Raw genomic sequence first — 18,249 nt, forward strand, 5'->3', positions numbered from 1 at the left:
GTGATACATATGGGTATAAAGGGAAAAGTAGATAAATAGGAGATTTTCTTCATGGGTCCCTGAGCACTGTAGGAGGTACTGTCACAAAATAGTGATATTTTGGTCCCCCAGTGAAAATGAAAGGAAAAACAGTGAATCCGTAGGTGCATGCTGTATACTGAACTGGGAAATGGCAAGGAGAAAGGAATCTGGTTTTTTGGCAGTTAAAGATACATAATATGGATTTCACATAGCTCTCTATTCTTTAGGTTAATAAAAACAGCCCCCAAAGAAGCAGAACAACATGGTCAATACGTCACTAAACTGGGAGCATGTGTCTTTGGTCTTTCAAAATCATTGCTTTGTAAATGATTTTAACTCAATCGCTTGACCTCTGGCCCTTCAGGGGCCCACATGTAAAACTAGAATTATAGCATCTGCCCCACAGAACATTCCTTTTAAGTTTTCTGGAATCCTAGAGTAGAAAATTACAATTCTGATTAACTTAGAAAAAAGGGAGAAATAAATAACACGAATGCATTCTAGAGACCAGACCAGGGCAATTAAGGAAGAGAAACAAATTATCCCGACATGATGATGACCTCTCATTGGAGAAAAAGATTGAGAAATCAGAGGGGACTGTGGTATATGGGGTCAAAACTAAAATTTGAAGGAAACGTTGTTTTTCATTTGTTTCTCTGTCATGCCTACTCTTTGCGACCCTTTTTGTTGGTTTTCTTGGCAAAGATATTGGAGGGATTTTCCATTTCTTTCTCCAGCTCATTTTACAAATGAGGAAACTAAAGCATATGGAGTTAAGTAACTTGACCAGGGTCACACAGTTATCAAGTGTCTGAGGCCAAATTTGAACTCAGTTCTTCCTGGCTCTAGGCCTGGTACTTTATCCACTGTGCTACCTAGCTGCTCCATAGAAGCCCTTTAGTCTAACCCACTTCATTTTATAGATGAGGAACGTGAGGCCCAAGAAGGTTTCATGTCTTGCCTAAGCTCACACAGGTAAATCCAGGTGAATCTCACTATAGAAGCCAATGCTCTTTCTACAATCTCATGCTAGAAGATCAATAAGAAGATTAATAAGAATGGTATCTAATAACTTACATATTTCTACTAAGGACAGTTAGACCAATCAAACATCAACTGAACATCTTGATCTTGACTAGGTGTCATGGGAGGATGCCTGACTTTGAGGAACTTATAACCTGTCTGGGGAGAATATACATATACAAATAAAAAATTAAAAGGATGACATAAGGAGACTTGGCTTAGATTAAATATGCCTTGACTTCTTTGTTTTGCAGATATCAGAATGGTTTACAGAAGGGACAGTTATAGAATCTCCTTTTATAGAAACTTTTGAGGAGACAGATGGACAACTGCTTGTTTTGCTTGGTCCAGATAAAGAACAGTCATGATTAAAACTGGAGATAAAGACTAGATGTCCCAGAGAGTTATCTTTCTGAAAGACCGGTAGAAGCATGTATATGCTTAAACACATATGCTATGTGAAATGTTTGAGGTCCTGGTTTTCTTTGACTTGGACCCATGATGCTTGTGACCATGAACATGCTACAATTTCTCTGAGCCTTAGTTGTCTCATCTGTAAAGTAGGAATACTCATAGCATCTACCTCACAGGATTACTGGGAGAAATAGACGAGATCATGTATGTACAGGCTTCTGAACACCACAAATCATTGTAGAACCATGAGGTGCTATTTTTGGGGTACCATGAAAACTCTCCAAAGAGTACTCTATCCATTTTCTCTACATTTTTTATGGCCTTCCCCTGCATTACTATTGAGTTTCTTTTGAAATCTGGTTTCCGCTCACACTTCTCTACCAAAACCACTCTTTTGAAGGTCACAGATAAGCTCTTTCTATATTCAACAGTTTTCTTAGCCCTTATCTCCCTTGACATCTCAGCAGTACAACAATACTGATTCCTTCCTTGAAACTTATCATGCATGGACCCTATGACGCCATCCTCTTGTGGTTGCCGACTCTCCTTATCTCTTCAGTCTGCTCTTTCTTTCTCCTTCTGCTCCTTACATGTGAGTTTCCCTTGGGCTTCTAGTCTTGTTCATCTTCCCTTGTCTCTCTATTCTCACTGATTCCTGTGACTTCAACTATCAACACCACCACCACCACTCCTGAATATATCTCCTGTTCTATTTTCTCTACTAAACTCTGGTCTTAGGTCTCACTTAGGTGTCCTGCCAACACTTCAAACACAACATATCAAAAACTGATGCTATCTTCCTCTGCAAATCTACCTCCCCTGATGACTCTCATTTCTATTAATAGTACCACCATTCTACTAGTCAATTGGGCTGAAAATTCAGTCACATCTGACTCCTCTCTCTCCCTTGCATACCATGTCCTGTTAATCTCTAAACTATCCCCTCCATCTTGGCTTCTTTTTGCTCTCACTTCTACCACCCTAGTCCAGTCCCTCATTACCATGAGGATCACTGTAATGGCCTCCTAACTGATCTTTCCTCTTCTTGTCTCTTACTCCTCCAACCTGTCTTATACATACCTTGGGGGTAATCTTAAAATATGGTGCTGAGCATAGGTGTACAGATCTTCAGAGGCCATGTGGCCTAAATTCTCATTTTACAGATGATGACACTGAGACCCATGGGGTTTAAATGACTAGCTCAATGTCACAAATCTTCAATAACTCTTTATTTCTCATTGAATAAAGTCTAATCTTATTACTCTGACATTTAAGGCCCCCATCTAATTTCCTACTACCCATATTCCTCTTCACCTACTTTAAGCTCCAGCTAATTTAAAATATTCACCCTGGCAGTAATGGTCCACATACAATTCCACCTTTGTGAATTTGGTTCCTGATGTTTCCTCTATCTATAATGATCCCCTCCTAAAATGTTTAAAGTTCTTATAGAAGCCATATCTCCTCCACAGTTTTCTCTGATCATGTATTTCCATTGTTCTTCACTTTCTTCAACTTGATCTCACTCAGAAGTGATCTCCCTCTGCTCTGCTCCTAAATCTCACATTTTCTTTATATCTCTTATGTAAAATTAAAAAAAATTCTATCCATGTCCATATTAGATTGTAAGCTCCCTGCAAGCATAGCTCATGCTCTATTTCTCTCTACTAAGCCGAGGCCTAATGCATACTGTTTAGTTACTCAATCATGTTAAGAATGAAAGACCACTCTCTTAATGTACCATGGGGGTACCAACCTCCTATTTTCTTATTTTTCAGCATATCTGAGCCTGCTAGATAAGCAGTTGCACTGATGCTGAAGGATCAATTTGTAAGGGATGTGGAGTCTTTAGTATGAACAACTAAATAGTACCTAATAGTGATAGGAGAAGAGAAACTGGAATCAATGAGAATCTATCACATTATGCTTTCTCTTTTCTTTCTTTTTTTTTTTGGTGAGGCAATTGGGGTTAAGTGACTTGCCCAGGGTCACACAGCTAGTAAGTGTTAAGTGTCTGAGGCCGGATTTGAACTCAGGTACTCCTGACTCCAGGGCCGGCGCTCTATCCACTGTTCCACCTAGCCGCCCCTGCTTTCTCTTTTCATAGGCAGTATTTACATGGGTGAGGGAATGGATTGAGCCAGGTTCATTACTTGCAGAATTTAAGCCCCATTTAGAGGACGTCTACAAAATAGTCTGTCTCTTAGGCTCTGATATGAGTTTTAAGGAAAGTAGGGTCACATCCCTGTGCTTGTCACATTAACCCTCCCCTCTGTTCTGTGTCCTTTTTTCCTATTTGAATATAAGCTCTTTGAGGGTAGGGACTTTCTCTTTTGCTTGTATTTGTATCTCCAGTACTTATTAGCACAGTGTCTCCAACATAATAAGCAACTTCCTTTTCCCTCCTTTCTTCCTCCTTCCCTCTTTTCTCACCTTTCCTTCTTTCACTTCTTCCCTCCTTCTTTACTACTCTCCTTCCTTCCTTCCTTCCTTCCAGGACCAGTAGAGTAGTACTGGGATCTATATTCTGTTGAAACTGACAATAAATACGAAGTAAATGAGCATCACAGGAAAAAAAGATGGAATTTGTGTGTGTGTGTGTGTGTGTGTGTGTGTGTGTGTGTGTGTATGTGCATGCGCACACATGTATGTATGATTAAGGGATCGTATCCCCTTAGAATAAAGTTATTTAACAAGTCACATCCCATTAAAACCAATATTGCTACAACTAAAATATAACAAAAATCTTTCTGAGCATCATCTGAAAACCCATTTATTTCAAGTAATATCTGAACCAAAGGGATCTGACCTATTCAATTTTAAGACCTAAATGAAACAAACTGTAACTTCTGTCCCATGGTATTACTGTGAGTTGGATTAATGTACAACTTAAATACCTAAGTATGAGAATTTAACAGAAAATTTGGCAAAGAACAGTGGCATCAAGTGACTCTTTTTGATGGGAGAATTCTTTCTCATTTCTCTTTCTGATAGAATGTAAGTTTCTTGCAAATAGGGCTTATTTCATTCTTTGTATTTGCATATACAGTGCCTAGCATAGTGCCTGGTACAAGCTAAGTGCTTGATAAATGCTTATTAAATGATTTATTGGGAGAATCCAATCAAAATGGTGTCTGTGAATCAAGTTCTGAATTGTAACAGATCAAGGTTGTTATATTAGACCATGGATTCTACTTTAGCCCTAATTGGACTTAACATTTGTGAGACATTTTGGAGGTACAGTGGTTGAAGTTATCAACATGTGCCACACCAGAGACATTTTTCTTTTGGACCAAGAGGCCTTTTGGTCTGACTATCTAAAAAAAAACCCAAAGTACTTTAAAGTACTTAAAAAAAACTAACCAGCAGTCTATGGGAATCTGTAACCAAAAAGGAGAATTACAAAGATGGGTAAGCAAGAGATGGGTCTTAATTTAACAAATACATGTGATGAGTGACTTGAATAACATTGTAAAAGCAAAATTTAGAGTCATGTGTCCAAGAGGAAGAAATAGACTAAAACAACTAACTGAGAAACTGGAAAAAACCCAAACCCTGAAATAGAAGGACCAACATGCAAAGAAGACAGTTTTATAATTTACTAAGATCCATTTATAACAATTTTACAAGACACTTTTCCTAGAATATAGGATATAAAAAAGCAACCCACTGGGCCTCAGTCACACTCATCTGCAAAATGGAGGTAATAGCATAAGCCCACCAAACTGTAGGCCTGGTGATCATGGAGCTGCTGCATTTTAGGAGATGTTTTGGGCCACAGTGGTACTATAAATACAAATAGTTCACTTAATAAATAGCTAGTCAGCCCCAAAGAATTAATGTACCTCCTAAAAGTGAGCTTTTGTGGACCTTTTACACATTAGCATCTTACTATTTACAAGATGCTTTGAGATCTCCGCCAGTCACATGAGTATGAAATAAAATGGCACAAGCAGTCATCTTGAAATAGGGATAGAAATAGTAAGTGCATGAAATAAAAGGTGGAGAAAAATTACCACTCGGAGAGGCAACTGCTCTTAGACTAGTCTATGGGCTATAATGTAACCTCAAGAGAGAAATCAAGAATCTAGAAATAAGGCACCATTTCCTGAATGTCGCCCCCGGAGGGATCCCAAAGTACCTTACTTTGTCTTCCTCCAGTTAGAGCTGGCTGGATTATTCCCACCTGGATCCTGGAGGTGGGTGGTAGTGTATGGTGGAGGAGTGGGGGTGGGGAGCGCAAGGAAAGGTAGGGTGGAAAGTTGTGTTTGACACCTTATGATCCTGGGAAACAGTCTGGCACACCTCAGTCATCCTTGTATGGGAACTGGGAGGGGGGGGGGGCTGGCTCTCGTGAATGACCTTGGGCACAGCCCGAGACTCCTCTGCGAGCAGAGACTACAGCCTCTAACAGGGCATGCTACAAAGAGGGAAGAGGAAGCAGCTCAATAGGCGCTCTTTCCCCCCAGGGCTGCTAAATTGTTTAGCATCTTTCCAAAAAAAAAAAAAAAAAGCCAGACATCTCAAACACAAACCCCTAAGGAGATCTTAGGAACGAGCAGAGAGAGGCAGCCTTAAAAGAGAATGCAACCCCCCCAAGGGGACTGGCTACTGTACCTTTACTTTGGGGAGGGTTCTGACTCCGGTCTCGGAGGACATTAATTTGATAGACAGCTCCGTAAGGCTCAAAAAGTTCTTTTAGTTCCTTCTCAGACCACGACCGGGGGATCTGTCCGACAAACATCTTAATGGCATCGGGGTCTGGTTGGTCTGAGTGATCCAAAGCGCCGTTCATCTTGTTAGCTGTACCGTTACTGTCAAGAAACCGAACCAGAAGGCAGAGTTAGGAGAGCATGGTTGAGGGACAGGAAGAAAGAAAAAAAAAAGAATCAAAAGCAGGGGGTGGGGTGGAGGATGGGGAAGGGAAGAAGAAGTCGGGGCGGGGGTGGGGGGGGGAACTGGGAGGAAAGTGCCTAATGACTCGTATAAATTTCACCAACTAAAACAAAGCAAGAGCACAATTACATTGCTCATGGGTGAAGGTTTGCACTGCGGGCTGCTGTTTAGTATCATCGCCTGAGCAAAGGGCTGAGAACGGCAAGCTATCAGCCCGGCTATGCACATCTTGAAAGCAAAGGCTGAAGAAGAGACGGTTTCAAGTTAAGGGGAGGTCTTTTTGCATGGCTGCCATCAATAGAACGGCCAGGCATCAACCCTAAACGAGCAATGGGAGCCAAAGGTGGTGGTGATGGTTGTGGTGGTGGGTGTGTGGAGGAGAAAGATGACAGCAGTTGAGCTGCCTTTCTGGAATTTTTTATTTTATTTTATTTTTGCAATAATAAAGTCCCACAAAAAATAAAGGAAAACACTTGGCAATCTGTCAGATGAGGAATGCAAGATGCTAGTGATGAATTTGCAGATTGTGTGAAGCATCCGCGGGTGCATCAAATTAGTGCATCTCTGCTCAGAATGGAAAACACTCCAGCTATGCGGCTGGTGGCAGCTGATTGGCTGCCCATGCTTTATAAAAAGGAATGGGAACGTGAAAGGGGTGGGAAGGGGGCTCTAGTTTTAAAAAGCGCATTGTTCATGGCACCAGGGCACAAAGCACAATTCAGAAAGGCAAAGGCAATCTCAGAATTGCCTGCTTTGTGCTGAAAAAAAAAGGGGGGGGGTGGGACCATCAAGCTTCAGAAAGTTGAGTTCCCTGTAAAGGGCACTGAATATTTCACATCTTCTACACTCCATAAATTGTTCCCTGTATCTGATTTCCAGATGTTGTACTTGAGTTCTAAACAATCACAAGTTTTTGTTGTTTTGTTTTGTTTGGGGGAGGTGGGGTACTGGAGAGAAAAATTCTACATTTGATTCTTAGGACATCCCATCAACGTTTGAGAGCCGGCACAAGGAGTAAGATGCCAATTTTCCTAAATATCTTTTTTCAAAGCTCAAATTTGGAAAGTGCAAATGGGGGTTTGGAGTCTGAAATTCATGGCACCGTCAAGCAACTGAAAATAATTTTCAGTTGTTTATTCTCATCATTCCTTTTTAAGATGTGATCAGCAAAGAAAGCATGTGTTACACAGATCGGCACCTTCCCTTTCCTCTCCTTCAGATATAATCCCAAAGCCCACCTGTTCTATGAAGCAGACAGCTGCTGAATTTAGCACTACTGTCTGCTTATTTGTAGTACTGTGCTTGGTTTGGATTCTCAGGCTATAAGATCTTCATGGCAGAAACCTGTTTTCTTTGTATCTAACTAAGTGTAAGACACTGCAGGGCTCCCTTTTAAACACCACAACCTCCATGGGCAGGGGCAAAATGATCAGGAAAAAAATCTAAAATAAACATTATAGAGCATGTGCAACTTCACTTTTGCCTTCAGGTTATTATTTGATATTCAAGGGAATACATTCCCTAAATAAAATAAATATTTATTTATTTGGTAAATGTGTACTGCAATTCTGCTGTGCTAGTAATGGAAAGTGGCAAAGACCTGGGTTCAAATGTAGCTTTACTTAGGGACTGTGATTTTGGATAATTCAATCTTTTTGGGTTTCAGTTTCTCATTTTTAGGTGAGGGGATGGGATTAATTCAAGGATACTTAGTCTAGGGTTCATGGACCTCTATGGATAGATTTTAAAAGTTCCATGCACTTGGACAGAAGGCATCTTTATTTTCACTAACTTCTAACTGAAATTTAAAATTTCCTTGATTATTAATTTAAAAAAAGAAACATTATTCTAAGAAGTGACCCATGGGTTTCACCAGACTGGCAAACAGGATCCATGGCACAAAAAAACTTTAAAATGGATTAAGTGATCTTTAAGACCCCTTCACCTCTAAACTATAAAATTCAATGCTTCTCCATGTCCTGTGAATTATGAGTAACTAAAAAGAAACAGTTTGGGGGAAAGAAAAATTTTTAAATTTATAAAAAGATGAAAAAAGTAAAATTCTCACTGGGTCCAATATTTAACTTTTTATTCTTCTCTTATCTCTCCTTTCTATCATTTCCCCCTATGGTTTCTTTCAAACAATCTATTTTCAACACAATTTCAGAAGATTCATCACTTGCTTTAATCAATCTTGATTTTTCAAAAAGGAAATAACATACAATACAAAGTAAAAAACCTTTCAATGGTTTAGATAAAATGTTATGTTTATATTAAAACTGGATAATATTTTAGTTTGTTTATGAGCTTACCCTGTAATCAACAAATCCTTTGAAAATTTAATGAACAAATTTTTAAGAAAATTGAAGTTATGGCTTCAGTTTTGTGTGTGGGGAAAGCACACAACCCCCCCACCCCCCAAGGAATACAGAATTTCAACATGTCTGTAGCAGGTTGAAAGTGAGGCAAGACTTATTTCTGGGACAGGAAAGGCCTTGTGGTTGCTGCAGTTGACAACAGCCCATCAAAAAGGGGAAGGCTTTGCCACAGTTCTCAGCTTCTACAGAAAGCGAGGACGGAAGAATTTGGCCTTTACATCTTCTTTACTCAGAGTATAATTCAAACTGACCACCTCAGAGAGGCAGGAACCGACTGCTGCCTGTTTCAATCATATTTGAATATTGTCATAACTTCTATGGTCTATATGTAAATTTCAGATTCTAAAGCTAATGACCAGTGTCTAATAGATAATATTTTTACTTTCTCAATGGGTACAAAACTCACAGAAGCTGCAAAATTATAAGAGGGGGAACAAAAATGAGTTAGTTAATCTTCAGATTTACTATTTATGTTTACAAATTTTATAAGAGGTGGGTTAGTTTCTAAGGTATATAGGTGATGGCATGGCCTAAAAGAAACTGACAATGTTTGGTGATATCAGAGATTCAACAGGACTGGGACTGAGTTCTAATCCTAGATTTGCCATTAACTAGTCAAATGGATTTTAGGAAAGTCCCCACATTTCCCTTCCCTGGGTCTCAATTTCTTTATCAATAAAATGAGGGGATTAGACTAAAAGAGCACCAAGGTTTAGTCCTTTAAGATCCAATAGGTATGATATTATGGGGTTGTCATCCCCCTTCCCCATCCAGCTCAAGTAATTTCCAATTGTTCCCCAAATCGAAACACAACTCTGACCATAGTTTTCAAGATTCCTGCTAAAATGGAAACTTGTTGCGAGCATGGATTTGGAGACTCATTTTGTTCTCAGTAGAGAGCTAGCTTCAAAGCCAGGAAGATCTAGGTTCAAATCCTGCCTATGACTAATGCTGGCTATATATGGACCCTGAGTAAATCACTCAACTTTTCAGTGCTCTAGGCAAATCTCTAAAATTATGAGTTGCAGAGAAGATGCCAACTGGCATTGCTAGAGGAAATGTCCTCACCCAAAAATTCCTATACCAATGCAATGGCAGATTCAGTCCCATCTCTAGCATTTGTGTCCCCACACATTGTGACCTCGAACAATACCTAGCATGCAGTAGACACTTAACAGAAGCTTGCTGATTGATGCCCTTTGTCACCATCCTTTACCTTCACTACATTACTGATACCACCCCCTGTTTCTACTCCTTCCTGATACTTTTTTTTTTAGTGAGGCAATTGGGGTTAAGTAACTTGCCCAGGGTCACACAGCTAATAAGTGTTAAGGGTCTGAGGCCGGATTTGAACTCAAGTGCTCCTGACTCCAGGGCCAGTGCTTTATCCACTGTGCCATCTAGCTGCCTCCACACTTTTAAAAAAATCAGATGACAAGGAGATTCTCCTGAATGTATTTCACCTATGTTTCTTTTTCCTTCTACAGCCAAACTTCAGTCTGGGTTTGTGCCCAGTTCTAGTGGAGATTCACAGACGTCTTACTTCTTGTCTCTATGCAGTTGCAACACTTCTGAGCATGCCCAATTAAGGTATGTTCCTTGTAGTAGAGTGAGGAGGACAAATTAGGCCACTTGCACATAAAGCTGAGGAGGCTATCTCTTTGTAAATATATGACAACTTGAATTCTTGACTACAGATTGGAAGATAAGACTGTGTTGTTGCCCATTTCTACCACCCCACCACCTCTTAGAATCCTTAGCAGCTGCTAACACACCAATGCCTCATATGCCACAGGAGTTCAATGAATATGCTTTGCATGATGTTGTTTAACTTGCCACGCACTTCTTTAAATTGTGAGGTTTCCTGTTTAATCAGCAGGATCCCACAGGGACCCAGAGATCTGTCTATACTTTTCTGTTCCCATTTTCCCAACACTACAATGGGTTTCTTAGGGCAGATTTTATGTACATTATGCCAAGGACCAACTGGTATCCCCATGGGACCCCTTTGAGACTGGTGATCCATAAAGATGGAAAAAGAGAGTTCCAAAGCATGTCACTGTCACTTCCCAGTGCAGGAAGTAGAGAAATTAAGAAACAAAATGAGAACCTTATTCCGTTAAACACAGACGCTGGCTTAAGTATTTTCCTACTTGATTTTGGTTGCATGTAGAAGAAACTAGATCAACAATTGTGAATTCAGAAGTCTAGCCCTAAATCTGTCTATCTGGCTGGCTTGTAGCACTGGGCTAGTCACCCTCAGTGGTTTAGCTTTTGTGTGTCTTACAGATATACTGAGATGCTTCAAGAGCTGGTTAATAAGGAATATATTCCAGGCATGAAAGATAATCTGTTCCTAATGACTATGAGCTTTTGATTCCAAGAAGTATAGTTTAGATAAAATAATTCGTTCATGACAGAATTTGGGTGATCTGTCAAGCTGTGCGGGCCCCACAATGTGACTCTTTCTCTGTGTACAATTTAGTCCATCAGGCCACAGGTGACCCAGTGCTCAGACTTAATAGCTGACAGGGTGTCCTCTACATGATGGGGAACTGCTCAAGGGCATATATTAACTGTTAGCTGTGTGTGGGAGGGGTGAGCTATTTATGTTTGTGGGGAGAGCATCTCTTTCAGTTTGTACAAGTGTTCTTTCTAATAACCCCACTGTCCCATCCCTTCATTTAGCTGACAGGCCAGTTTCTCAACAGGGACCAGAATAATTTTTTAATATCACTTATGTTTATAAGATAGCATCTAAAGAAACTGTTTTTTGTTTGGTTGCCATAGAAACTTTTTTGCAGATTACACTGCATAAGGGAGAATCGTAAAGAAATCTGGTGAAAGGCTTGGATGGTTGCTGACAGCATATAGGGTGGGGACAGCAATTATGAATATTAACACATCCTCCACTGTCCCTACTTCTTAATGTTCCTGTTTGTTTAAGAACAGGATTAAACTATTATGATTCAACTTGGAGGCACCAGTAAAATTCCCTTCTGCCTTCTCAAAGGGATACTGAGTGTTGCTTTAGGAAACTTAGTTGTATTTTGAGAGTTCATTGGGGTCCCCCTCCTTAATCTTCAAGCAGAGCCTGGCTAATCACTTGTCTTGAATGTTATTGTGGGGATTCCTTCTGTGCATGGGTTGAACTAGATGGTTACTTAGGTCCTCTTTCATTCTCCTCTTTCAAATGTTGCTAATATTTCCAGTCTGTATTAGCAGAAGTGAATGTAGTTCAGTGAATATAACAACTATGTTGGGGAATAGGGATTGCATTCCTAGCTACATGATTGATTTGCCAGGTGTTTTTAGGCAAATTATTTATCCTCTCTGTACCTCAATTTTCAGATTGGTTAAAAAATGGAAAATAGGTACCAATGTAGACTATTAATTGTAGATATCACAAAGTCTAACCGTTGGAAGGGACTTTAGGGACTGTCTAATCCAACTCACACCTGAATCGGAAAACATCCAAACTAGTGAGCATCTAACCTTTCTTTGAAGACCTCAAATGGTGGGGAATTCACTCCCTCTTGAGGTGTTCCATTTCACATTTGGAAAGCTCTAATTGTTGGTCAGTTTTCCCTTATATCAAGGCTAAACGTGCCTTTTTGCAATTTCTATTCACTCCCAGCTTTGAGCTATGTGTTCAAGGAGAACAAGTAAAAGCTCTTTCACATATTCAAATATTTGAACCCAGCTATCATTTTCTTTTTCTTTTTTTTTTTTTTCAGGGCAATGGGGGTTAAGTGACTTGCCCAGGGTCACACAGCTAGTAAGTGTCAAGTGTCTAAGGCCGCATTTGAACTCAGGTCCTCCTGAATCCAGGGCCAGTGTTTTATCCACTGCACCACCTAGCTGCCCCCTCGCCCCCCCCCATCATATTCTACCCAATACTCTCGGGTCTTCTCATCTCCAAGCTAAACAGCTATGGGTCCTTAAACCAATTCTCATAGGGCAGACGTCCAAGGCCCTACTTTCTCTTGCTTTCCTTCCTCTGGAAACTTTCAAGATTATCCAACCTTTCCCACATGATAATGCCCAGAATCTAATAAAATGATCCAGATTCAGTCTGACCATGATAAAGTACAGTGAGACTATCACATTCCTATTCTTGGACACTATGCTTTTTCTAGGACAACCTCAGTAGGATTTGCTTATAGTTCTTGGAAAATTAAAGGAAGAAATAGAAATTGAGATCTGACTCACTCTAAAATTTTAAATCATTCTTTTATAGATCAATCAACATATGTTTACTCTGTTCTAAATTTATAGTATATGAAAGAAGAGTACTGGATGCCCCTTTACTTCAAAAAGCTCATTAACTAGTTCTAAGCCAAGTATAATATCTTTTGATTTAGGCTAGACCCATCAGTTGCTATCCAAACTTCAAACCCAATATCCTGTAAATTGCATTTCCTCCCCAAATCCTGTAAAAATAATCTAAATTGTTCATGAACATTTAGCAACACCTTCAAGATTTAATGAAGCAAAATCTTCAAAACGGATCCACTGTGCTTTTGGTGATAACATTGTGAGACACTATTTTTTGACAATGGACTGAGAAAAATGGGTTCTTATCTTATCTGAACTACCAAGTAATTGTTTCTCTGGTCAACTTTACTCTCTCTGGTTATCATTTTCCTCACTAATAAGACAGAGAAAACAATTCTCTGCCTCTTTCCTTGTGGGTAGGTTTAGAGTTGTCATTATTAAAATTTTACCCCACATAGTAATACCAACAGGTATTATAATGAGGTGAAGCCAGACAACTGTTATTTATTAAACACCTGTCATAGTGAGGCATTGTGCTAAATAATGGGGATGCAAAGAAAGGCAAAAGACAAGCTCTTGAGGAGCTCATTGCCTAATGGGGGGAGACAACAAGAAAGTACACACATGATGTTTTTAAATTTAAGGTAATCAAAGAGAGCATTAGTGAGTCTTCCTACTAGATAAGCTCTTCTCCAGAAGATGAATAAATAGAATCTAAAGGGTCTGAAGAAGTTAATGGTCAATTTCCCCAAATGGTCGACCTATAACTAAAAATAACTAATTTAATTAGCAATATTCAGCTCTATATCTGAAAAGTTGTTCAAGCTATTCTGGTGCAAAATTTCAAGCTCTCTACCATGTGTTATATTATAATTTCTGCTTACAAGCAGTTTATACTCTAATGGGTACAAGAAGAATACTTTTGTAATGTATCCTCATATCTAATAGCATCTGGCATACACAGTAGATATTCAATAAATACTTTTTTATTAATTCACTCACTCACTTAAAAATAGCTTTACCAAATGCACAGAAATAGAAAAATTAACAATAATAATAATAATAATAATAAGTAGCATTTATATAGTATGTACTGTGAGCCAGGTACCATGTTAAGTGCTTTAAAAAGATCTCAATTGATCCTCAGACCACCATAGTAAATAGAGGTTATTCCTCATTTTACAACTGAGGAAATTGAGGCAAATAGAGGTCAAGTGACTTGCCAGGGGTCACATAGCTAGTAACTGTGTGAGGTCTTTTTTGAACTCGGGTCTTCTTGACTCCTGGGCTGCTAGGTGGCACAGTGGATAGAAGACTGGGCCTGGTGTCAGGAAAACTCATCTTTCTGAGTTCAGATCTGGCCTCAGACTAGTTGTGTGATATTAGGCAAGTCACTAAACCCTGTTTGCCTCACTTTCCTCATCTGTAAAATGAGCTGGAGAAAGAAATAGCAAAATGTTCTAGGTATCTTTGCCAAGAAAACCCCAAATGGGGGCAGAAAGAGTTGGACACAACTGAAAATGATTGAATAACAACTTCTTGACTCCAGGCTCAGTCCTCTCTATTCACTATACCACCTGGCTTCCCCATAAAACAACTATATTTTGTTTTTTTACAAGCATCTTTCTCTGAGTTGATCCAAACCCACTTCTGGTTCTTTCTCACCCCAAGCAGGGAGGTTAAAAGATTTCTGCCAATTCACACAGCATGTAGCAGTGGATCCAGTGTCCAACATATTTTACTAGGCCATACTTCCTGCAGTCAATTTTTGGTGAGAGGTTTTCAAAGAATAAACTGAGTGTCAAAGTGACAGTAAGCCAGAGAAACCTCTGGGCCCCTACTATTCCACTCTAAGATGTTTAAAGAAATGATCAAAAGCAGTCAAAAGGTTATTTTTCCCCTGCTTGGAGTTAAGGAAACTATTCTTCAACAGTATCATTCTTCCATGAAAGATGCTTCTGTTGGGAGACCCTGCGATTACTGGTGAGCCACATAGCATATGGTTTAAGAAACAGCACATTCCAAGGACAAGCTAGAGCAGATGCGATGACCTACCTCTCACATTAATACTCCTGCCATGATATAAAATCTGCCTTATTTGAGGCATAGCTGGTTAATTTATCTCCCTAGTGCCAGAAGCCCAAGAAGATCTTTTAATGTGCTTTTTAAGAAGGTAGCACAGAGCCTTGGAATAAGCCCTGGACCGAGTCAGGAAACCTCAGTTCGAGGTCCACTTCTGCATCTAACCAAGGGTATGTCCTTTGATAAGTCAGTGAATCTCTCCAAGGTTCTGTTCCTTCATGTTGTGTATTTGAAAGGTGCCCTTTCTAGTTCTATTAACCTAAGAATCTACTTTTTAAAGCTTACCTCTCATGCTATTCTCAATTCAATTCTCTCTCTCCTCTTCTGGGATCTCACTCCCATAACTATCTCTTTCTTCTCTAATTTCTTCAATCTTTCCCTGCTCGTGGGTGCCGTTTATTTTCTTTCTTTCATTCAAATCTCTCTGTTGTGAAGATAATTTTCTCTTGACTTTATCTCCCCTTGTAACTACTCTCTTATGTCTATGTGTTGTTTTCCCTTTCAGAATGTGAGTTCCTTGTAGGCAGCAGTGTCTCACTTTGGTGTTTGAATTCCTAGCACAGTACCTGACATAAAGGAAATGTTTAATAAATTTTTTTATTCATCCATTCATGCATTTTAAAACAACAGTCATTACTTCTCTCCACTTATTGCCCACCCAATTCTTTCCAATATGGTTTACAGCATCATCATTCTACTATAGTTTCTCAAACAAAGATGAACAATGATTGTTTCCTAGCCCAACCTAATAGCCTATGTAATCCTCATTTTTCTTGACATTTGGCATTGAAACAGAATCTTAGTGTTAGCAGGGCCTTCAAAGGGACCTACATAGGATTCAAAATACGCTAGAGAATTAAGGTTGCTCAGTTTCTTGGGGAAGAGATCTCTCAGTGTCCACTGAGTCCAATCCACACAAGAGATTCCTCTTTACAACATCCCTTGTTATTTGGTCATCTAGCTTTCCATAAAGACCTTCAATGAGGTCTTTGATATACACCATCTCTAGTTCTAATTGTTGAGGTCATTCTACTTCTGAGTAGCTCTAATTGTGACTAAATCTTCTTTACATTGCCAAATTTTTTTCTTTGACTTGTAGGCAGACTTCCATGACTGGACTATTCTGAATATCCTTAAAAAGTTGATTCGTAGGTTAATAGGGGCTATTAGAAGGGGCTATTCTAAAACTCTTAAATGATAAGATTTAGGGCTGGACAGGAACTTAGAGGTCACTTATTGCCACTCCTTCTTATAGATGAGGAAACTGAAGGCCATAGAAGCAAAGGACTACTTTTCTTCCTGCTTTATAGGATCTATTTTCCCTGTGATGTCCAGACTTGCAGCGTTCCCCAAGACTGACCTCAGCTTTCTGTGCTTTTCACTTTTACTACTGTGCCTCATAAAACCTACCACAACTCATCAGATGTAACTGATTAATAGCTATTATTATGACCAAGTAAACTTTGCCTTCTCTCTTTCTTCTAACATCCAATGAGTAGTCAAGTCCTGTAACTTCCTCCTTTGAAATGTCTCTCCTATTTATGTTTTCTTCTCTATGTTACTTGTAGTACTTCCATCTCCAACATCATTTTGATTGGTCTGTCTGCCTTCACTCTCAAGTGCCATTGTCTTCATAGAGACTTCTGAAACTTCACTGGCTCTTTGTGAACACTTTCTTTCACGTCTTCCCAGAATACTGCTTGCTTATATCCCACAATTTTGGCACTTGATCACTTACTGCCTATGTTTGTTCTGTCTTTGTGTGTGTGTGTGTGTGTGTGTGTGTGTGTGTGTGTGTAGTCTTGCCATTACTGTAAACTGCCTGAAGGTAGAGACAGTGTCTTAGACATCTCCTACATCCTCATACAGGGATGGGAATATAGTAGATGCTCAACTCAAGAGAACAACTCATTGATTATCAATTATCCTCAGTCAGATGAAATGCCCATAAGTCTCCCTTTTGATGCTATCTAACAATAATAGCTGGTATTTATATAGTGCTTTAAGGTTTGTGAAGCATTCAACATCTCATTTGCACTTCGTAACTAACCTCTGATGTAGGCACTGAAGTTATTATTGGAGGAAACAAGTCTCAGACAAAGCTAAGTCACTGACCACCTGGTTTGAGAGCCAGCAAAGTGTGAGAGGAGAGATTTGAACAGAGATCTTTTCTGATTCTGGCCCAGAACTCTATCTCTTATACCAGTGGTGTCAAACCCAAACAGAACCATATCCCTGATGCCTCATTTTGAATCAGAAACCCACAAATTATCATTTTCTCTTTTTATTGTATTTTATTTTGCTCAACATTTCCCAGTTATTATCATTTTAATCTGATATAGGCTACATACAAGAGTTTTGCTAGCTGTTTGTAAATGAATTTGATACTTCTGTACATCATCCTATGCATTCATCAGTCAATAAGTAGTAACTGAATTATTAAGTGAAGAATGTTACTAATGTCTCTGTTTATGCAGAACAAGGGTAGATTGGGGGAAGATTTACAAAAGAAAGAGAAGATATATGCTACCTTTCTGTTTTGGATATGGCCAATATTGCAATTTAATTTGTGGAACTATACATATTTGCTATACATAATTGCTATTTTAAAAAAAAATTTCAATTGAGGGGCTGTGGGAAGGAAACATTGTCTATACTTATAAAAATAAACTGAGTTTTAAAATAAAAAATAGATACATGCTACCTGCCAAAGATGACTGAATCAAGTCTTAAAAACTTTTTTTTTCAGCATAGGGCAGAACCTGGAGCACATAACCACTCACTCATCTTTGACTCTTCACTCTCCCTCACTACCATATCCAAAATGTTGCCAAATCTTGTCCCTATTTTCTACTCAAAGGAATAATACCCAAATTCAGATTCTTAACACCTCCCACCTAAACAACTACAACAACTTAATTGATTTCTCTCCTTTCCTATCTCCCACACAGCTGCCTAAAGCGTAGGTTGGATATCACTCCCCTTGTTCCAACAGCTCTAGGGGCTCTCTATTTACTCAAAGATAAGGTATAAACTTCTCATTTAGGCTTCAACCCTGCCAATCAAATGTTACTTCCCTTCATACACTCTACATTAAAGACAGCCTCCCTAGCCTCATATCTTGAATGCACTCTTTCCTCACTTATGCCTCCTGGGA

At 39.3% G+C, this 18,249-nt stretch overlaps 1 protein-coding gene across 15 annotated transcripts in view; it reads right to left on the reverse strand.

Moving 5' to 3' along the window:
• Positions 1 to 18,249, reverse strand: part of CELF2 (CUGBP Elav-like family member 2) — a 1,044,777-nt gene that overhangs the window by 197,855 nt on the left and 828,673 nt on the right. For all 15 annotated transcript variants that reach the window (XM_043965366.1, XM_043965376.1, XM_043965377.1 and 12 more), the window contains one exon: positions 6,076 to 6,272. In XM_043965366.1, coding sequence (XP_043821301.1) covers positions 6,076 to 6,272 — 197 coding nt within the window. The remainder of the gene's footprint in view (positions 1 to 6,075; positions 6,273 to 18,249) is intronic.

This window comes from Dromiciops gliroides, chromosome 5, assembly GCF_019393635.1.
Source record: "Dromiciops gliroides isolate mDroGli1 chromosome 5, mDroGli1.pri, whole genome shotgun sequence".
Taxonomy (NCBI): Eukaryota; Metazoa; Chordata; class Mammalia; order Microbiotheria; family Microbiotheriidae; genus Dromiciops; species Dromiciops gliroides.